Raw genomic sequence first — 7502 nt, forward strand, 5'->3', positions numbered from 1 at the left:
GTGTGTGTATGTGTATATATATATATATATATATATAAATAATTTCATAAATATACACGTAGACTTCAAATATATAATTATGCATATATATTTAAATTCTATGTGCGTATTTATGTAATATTTTTACATAATTAAGTAATTATATTGATTGCAATTTGGGGGACCTGCCTGATAACGCAGGCCAAAAGTCCAGAGAATTTAATTTGCTAGCACTGTATTTAACCCTGTAACTTTCAATGACACCCTAAAACCTGTACATGAGGGGTACTGTTTTACTTGGGAGACTTGTTGAACACAAATATTAGTGTTTCGAAACCGTAAAACATATCACAGCAGTGAAAGTGAATTTTTTTTGCATTTTTCACACACAAACCGCACTTTCACTGAAGATATAATTGTTGTGAAATGTTTTACTGTTTTGAAACACTAATATTTGTGTTCAGCAAAGTCTCCCAAGTATAACAGTACCCCCCATGTACAGGTTTTATAGTGTTTTTGAAAGTTACCGGGTGAAATATTTCTACATTGAAAATTGCCAGGTTAGTTATGTTGCCTTTGAAAGCATATGGTAGCCCAGGAATGAGAACTACCCCCATGATGGCATACCATTTGCAAAAGAAGACAACCCAAGGTATTACAAATGGGGTATTTTCAGTCTTTTTTAGTAGCCACTTAGTCAAAAACATTAGCCAAATTTAGCGTTCATAATTGTTTATTGCATTTTTAACACAAACAAATATAAATGCTAACTTTGCCCAGTGTTTGTGACTAAGTGGCTACTAAAAAAGACCAGACATACCCCATATTGAATACCCTGGGTTGTCTGCTTTAAAAAATAAATAAAAAAAATGTACATGTGGGGTGTGATTCAGAGATTTGTGACCGATAATATTGTTACAATGTCATTATTGATGCATTTTAAAAATATATATTTTGAAACAGCAATTTCCTATTTGTACTTATAGCCCTATATATAACTTGTAGAATTTTTTTATTTTTTTTAAAAAAGCACATAAACACTAGGTGTTTTTAAACTCAGGACAACATTTTGTTTTAAATATGTTTATTGGTATCATATCTTGAGTACTCTTATCAGACAGATTGTTATGAAAGCAAACGGTCGCCTGCGCAGAGGCTTAGGTATCGGTTCAAAAAGGTCAATGCAGAACATCACCTGCGCAGAGGCGAATTTGTCAGCACATATAAACATATATAGACTTTACATGAATGCATTAGCACATATTTCCGCACAAACTGCGCATAATGAACATATGTATTTTGTTACGCTAGCTGCTCGTGGGCGTTAAGCTTCATGGTTAAGCATCTGATAACTGCGCTTTGCGGGTTCAAACACATATATGCCTTAATAAAAATGCTAAGAACGCCAATAGTGCAGACAACTGTATGCATGGTATACAAGCTCAGGGTAAGGTATCAGTTCAAAAGGGTTAGTGCAAAGTATATACCAACTAGCATACCATATTATATGCAAAATGTGGGAACTTAAAAATAAAATAAGTAAGAAATAAACGTAGCTTGCAAATGCAGGCCCGCGGTCCGCAGGGCCGCTGTGTGAATTCCCATGTCCATCTGGGAAGGCCTCCCATGGTGCTACCCCCACACTGTCTCCAGGGTGCCAGGCCTCCTTCCCTCACCCCCAGTCCGATCACCGCTCACCGGTCGGGTCCCCCACAGTTCCGTGGGCACTCAGGAGCTGAAGCTGTTCGTTGGGCCCCACCACAAAAACCCTCCGTCCGGCTGCTCCCTGCACCTCCCCAGCTCTGCGTGGTTCCCTTGAGGAGTGTGTCCCTGTGTCTCACCCGACGCCGGCCACATACTTGGAGCCGGCATCCGTCCCCCACGACCACCGGTCCGTCGAGGGGGTCGGCACAATCCCGCCCCACCGGGCTCGCGGCGCCAGGGACTCGGCTTCCCGGGCACCCCAGACCTTGATGCCCAGGCACCCACCTCTCCCGCGGTCGAGGCCACGGCCTGGTTGATCCGTCCGGTACCTGGTCCTGCCGGGGCCAGCGTGAGTCGCCCATGCCAGACCTTCCTGGTGCGTCTCCTCCATCCACGAGACAGCTTCTGAGGGTAAGACAGGGCTGTTGTAGGCCGTTAAGTCCAGGGTGTGTGTTGATTCTGTAGCCCAGGCAATAATCGTCCCTTGACTTCGGGTCTAGATAGCAGGCGGCCGCGGTTAGGCAGTCATTGCCTGTACAGGAGGTCAGCGTGTACCCCGGGCGGCTGCGTCCGTCCCAGGGCTTGCATCCTCCATGAGGCCGGGATTACCCCCACCGGCCGGGGGGGGGGGGCGGAGCGGGGCCGCTGCTCTCACCCGTGTAAATCTCCACCAGCGTCCACATAGCTGGTGTGCTTTTTCTTCCGGTCAGACAATCAGGCATCTGTTCTCTGTCTGCAGCTCAAGCAGGCTTATGCAGGTGTGTAGGCCGGGTTCATCAGTTTCGGTGCTCCCCGTGAATTTTTGGCCGTAATCTGGTATCATATGGGTGCTTGGGTAGTGCCCCATTGTATTGCAGCATGTAATCCGGTCCTGGGGCAGGTTTTTAGCAAGTTTTATGCCGTTTTTTAGGGCTTAAGCTCGGAGCCTCCGTGTTCTGCTGCCATGCTGCTTGGCGGCCCGGCCCCGCCCCCCAGGACAACATTTTGTATCTATTTAGCCATTTTTTTTCATTAGCTTTCATAAGTAAGTAAAAGATATTTCAAGCAAAAGTGTATAAAAAAATAAATAAATACCGTATATACTCGAGTATAAGCCGAGGCCCCTAATTTTACCCCCAAAAAACTGGGAAAACTTATTGACTCGAGTATAAGACTAGGGTGAGAAATGCAGCAGCTACTGGTAAATTTCTAAATAAAATTAGATCCTAAAAAAAAATATTAATTGAATATTTATTTACAGTGTGTGTATAATGAATGCAGTGTGTGTGTGTATGAATGCAGTGTGTGTGTGTATGAATGCAGTGTGAGTGTATGAATGCAGTGTGAGTGTATGAATGCAGTGTGAGTGTATGAATGCAGTGTGAGTGTATGAATGCAGTGTGAGTGTATGAGTGCAGCGTGAGTGTATGAGTGCAGCGTGAGTGTATGAGTGCAGCGTGAGTGTATGAGTGCAGCGTGAGTGTATGAGTGCAGCGTGAGTGTATGAGTGCAGCGTGAGTGTATGAGTGCAGCGTGAGTGTATGAGTGCAGCGTGAGTGTATGAGTGCAGCGTGAGCGTATGAGTGCAGCGTGTGCGTATGAGTGCAGCGTGTGCGTATGAGTGCAGCGTGTGCGTATGAGTGCAGCGTGTGCGTATGAGTGCAGCGTGTGCGCATGAGTGCAGCGTGTGCGCATGAGTGCAGCGTGTGCGCATGAGTGCAGCGTGTGCGCATGAGTGCAGCGTGTGCGCATGAGTGCAGCGTGTGCGCATGAGTGCAGCGTGTGCGCATGAGTGCAGCGTGTGCGCATGAGTGCAGCGTGTGCGCATGAGTGCAGCGTGTGCGCATGAGTGCAGCGTGTGCGCATGAGTGCAGCGTGTGCGCATGAGTGCAGCGTGTGCGCATGAGTGCAGCGTGTGCGCATGAGTGCAGCGTGTGCGCATGAGTGCAGCGTGTGCGCATGAGTGCAGCGTGTGCGCATGAGTGCAGCGTGTGCGCATGAGTGCAGCGTGTGCGCATGAGTGCAGCGTGTGCGCATGAGTGCAGCGTGTGCGCATGAGTGCAGCGTGTGCGTATGAGTGCAGCATGAGCATATTATTATTTAATTTTTCTTTTTTTTATTACTACTAATTATTATTTTTTTCGTCCCCCCTCCCTGCTTGATACATGGCAAGGGAGGGGGGCTCTCCTTCCCTGGTGGTCCAGCATTGGCAGTTCAGTGGGGGGCTGTGGGGGCTGTAAGAGAGTTTACTTACCTCTCCTGCAGCTCCTGTCAGCTCTCTCCTCCTCCGCGCCGTCCGTGCAGCTCCCTCTGTCAGCTCCCAGTGTAAGTCTCGCGAGAGCTACACTGGGAGCTGACCGAGGTGCTGAACGGACGGCGCGGAGGAGGAGGAAGCTGACAGGAGCTGCAGGAGAGGTAAGTAAACTCTCTTAAAGCCCCCACAGCCCCAGTCTGTATTATGGCAATGTAAATTGCCATAATACAGACTATTGACTCGAGTATAAGCCGAGTTGGGGTTTTTTAGCACAAAAAATGTGCTAAAAAACTCGGCTTATACTCGAGTATATACGGTAAATGTTTTTTTCAATTTTTCACCATATAATTTTTTTAATTTTTTTTTTTTAAAGTAAATCGTTATATGAGATGATACAAATAATGGTATGTAAAGAAAGCCCTTTTTCCTCCCGAAATAAAACAATATATAACTTGTATGGGAACAGTAAATGAGAGAGAGGAAAATTACAGCTAAATACAAACTCCACAAAAATTTTAAAACAGCCCTGGTCCTTAACATACCACATTGCCAAAACAGTCTGGTCCTGAAGGGGTTAAGTGGATAAGTGCAGATCAGTGAAGGGCTTGCAAAAGTTGCAGACGAGATCTGCAGTTTATGCAAGCAGTTTTTAGTGGAGTGTCCCTTCTTTAACAGTACCTGTATATGCATGATATGAATACAAAACACATCCAGTGACCTGCTCTCCAGCAGAACTCTGGTATGATAATTACTATGCCATAGAATGTTTTTTTTTTTTTTTTTTTCTCTGCAATTTTATATTTAAGTAAATGTTTACAATAAGAACAGGAACTAAGCATTTTTCTAAAAAGATTGTACCAATTGCCAGTATACAGTTACAAGTTCATTTCTCACTTAAAGAACATTGTGCCTGTTTAGGTTAGAGTGCACTTTTGATTTCAAATTAATTCAAAGCAGCCTACAAAAAAAAAGAAAATTCAGAAGTATTTTTTGTGTCTTACTCGGTGAAAGGCAGTCCATAAATAGATGATCTAGAACAAGGTATCCCAACCTGGGCCCCTGGGAGTACTCAACAAAAAAATTCAGCAGTGCAGTCCGCCGCACAGGTTGGGAACCGCAAAGGTACAGGTCCATCAGGTGGCCCATGCACTCAGGTCCACCCGATGGACATGTGCCACAAGGCGCCTGGTCATGTGTTGTGGCGCTTTAATAGTGTAAAACCGGGCCTCTTCTAACCTGCCCGGAGAGCTGGGAAGAAGGGAGTTATCTGGGCACTTCCTCCCAGCTCAAAGAGAACATTCCATATGGGAGTCGCCAGATGGAGGAGCAGCAATACCCTCACACCCATCAACCCCGGCCATGAAAGCCACCCTCCAGCACCTAAAAGGTACTGGAGGGTGGCTAAAATTGTGACTTGTATGTGTCTGTATGTGTCAGTGTGTGTGTATCTGTATGTCTGTACATCTGCATACGTGGCAGTGTTTGTATTTGTATATCTGCATGTGTGTCTGTATACCTACACGTGTCATCATGCAAGTCTGTATCTGCATGTGTATCTGAAAGTGTGGCAGTGTTTGTTACTGTGTGTATCTATGAGAGTGTGTAATTGTTTAGATCTGTTTGTACATCTGTATAGGTGTCGGTGTGTGTATCAGTGTCTGTGCATCTGCATGTGTTTCAGTGTTTGTAGAACTGTATGTGTGTCAGTGTTTGCACCAGTGTGTTTATGTATCTGCATGTGTGTCATTGTTTGTAACTGTGTGGCTGTGCATGCATGTGTGGCAGCGTTTATATCTGTCTGTACATCAGTATTATTGTTTGTATCTGTGATTTTGTGTATATGTATTTGCATGTGTGTATCTGTATCTCTGTGAGTGTGTCATATCTTGGATCTGTGTGTCTGTACATCTGTATGTGTGTCAGTGTTTGTGTCTGTGCATCAGTGTTTTTGTGTGATTTTTGTATATCTGTATCAGTGTTTTGTATCTGTGTATCTGCACGTGTCAGTGTATCTGCATTTGTCAGTGTGTCTATCTATCTCCACAGTGAGTAGCAGGGGAAGCCGGAGAAGCAGGGAGAGCACTGGGCAGAGGGAGCCTGAGGCAGAAAAACAGGGGAGTCTGGGGCAGAGAAAAGCATATGAACTTGAAATAACAGCAACTATATTAATAATAAACATTTCGCTGATCTGAGGGGTACAATTTATGGAAATGGGTTGCCATGGGGTACTTAAATGAAAAAAAGGTTGGGAACCACTGATCTAGAAGATGCTTCTATGTTTATGACTTAACATTTGTGTTCTTTATTCTAGGTAAAACCATTACCTGTAGCAAAGACCTCCCTGCAAAGAATTTACGAACTTTGTGTGAAAGTTTAAGAAATGTGTGCTCGGCCTCCATGCAATTTGCCGAACAAGATGAACTGCAAAGGATGCGTGCTGAGTTACAAATTAAAATACTGGAGAAGGAAGATGGGTGGTTTGACCATGACACACATACTGCATCTCTTCCAGGTTCCACTCACAAACCTGAATCCCAGGCAGAAAGCATGGACATTGAACAATCCAGTATGAATGGATGGGACAGCGTTCCGGATGAGGCATATCATATGTTAGATAGACTTCTTGATATGAATCCAGCTACAAGGATCACTGCACAAGAAGCTTTAAACCATCCACTTTTTCATACAGTCTGATTTTTACAATGCAGAATTCAGAGTTTGGGAGGGGGCCGGTAAAGGTGGGTTCTAAATCTGTCCCTCACCTGTGTAGCCATCTTTTTCCGGCGGGTTCTCTTCAGCTTCAGGAGCCAACGTCACTGCTGTACTCTTGTGCATGCGTGAGGGTCCTCTTCTGCTCCTGGCGCTTCGGATCCAGGAGCCAAAATCCGTACTTTACTCTTGCTCGTGCTCAAGCGTCCTCTTCAGCTCCTGGTTAATTGACACATTTAGATGGCATTAGCTTCACCCAATGTCTAGAAGAATCAGGCAGAGGAAATATACAGAGACAGAGTAGTCCCTACTTTGTCTCAGTATATCTGTTAATTGAATTGTAATTTCAGTGAAATTGCAATATGATCAAAATGAGTATTTCATAAAGATTCTATCCTTACAAAGTACTCATTTTTCAAGGGGGATGCCAATGCTGCTTTAATTTGCAGATCACAAATGTTAAGTGTAATATAGTTCATCCAACGCCAGATATTTAACTGTACATTTATTTTACATTTTTGTAAATATATTTAAAATTGTAATAAAGAATGTGTAAAATGCTAAGTTTTTTTTTTTTTTTTTTGTAAAGTCACATCCTGTGTCAGTGCAAGATTTTAAACTCTTTTTAATTAGATTTTCTCAATTGCAGCTTTAGTTTATAGATACTGACCAATGTGCATTCTTCCGGAAATCTTTTAGGGAGTTTCCTTTTATACACCTCACATTTTTCTGATGCTGTCTAGAGAGATCCCAACATTTAACCGGTCATTCAGTATGGAAGACCGCATACGAGAAGTGTCAGCAAGAGTCTGAATCCGAAGTCAAATACACACACACAACAAAAAAGTGTGTAACTGACATTCAACATTAAATTAAA

At 43.9% G+C, this 7502-nt stretch overlaps 1 protein-coding gene across 4 annotated transcripts in view; it reads left to right on the top strand.

Annotated features, from left to right (window-relative positions):
• Positions 1-7108, top strand: part of CDC7 (cell division cycle 7) — a 40052-nt gene extending 32944 nt beyond the window's left edge. For all 4 annotated transcript variants that reach the window (XM_063428379.1, XM_063428382.1, XM_063428380.1 and 1 more), the window contains one exon: positions 6228-7108. In XM_063428379.1, the coding sequence (XP_063284449.1) occupies positions 6228-6610 (383 nt within the window). In that variant the 3' untranslated portion in view covers positions 6611-7108. The remainder of the gene's footprint in view (positions 1-6227) is intronic.
• The last annotated feature ends 394 nt before the right edge of the window (positions 7109-7502 follow it).

The sequence above is a fragment of the Pelobates fuscus genome, chromosome 7 (assembly GCF_036172605.1).
Source record: "Pelobates fuscus isolate aPelFus1 chromosome 7, aPelFus1.pri, whole genome shotgun sequence".
Taxonomy (NCBI): domain Eukaryota; kingdom Metazoa; phylum Chordata; class Amphibia; order Anura; family Pelobatidae; genus Pelobates; species Pelobates fuscus.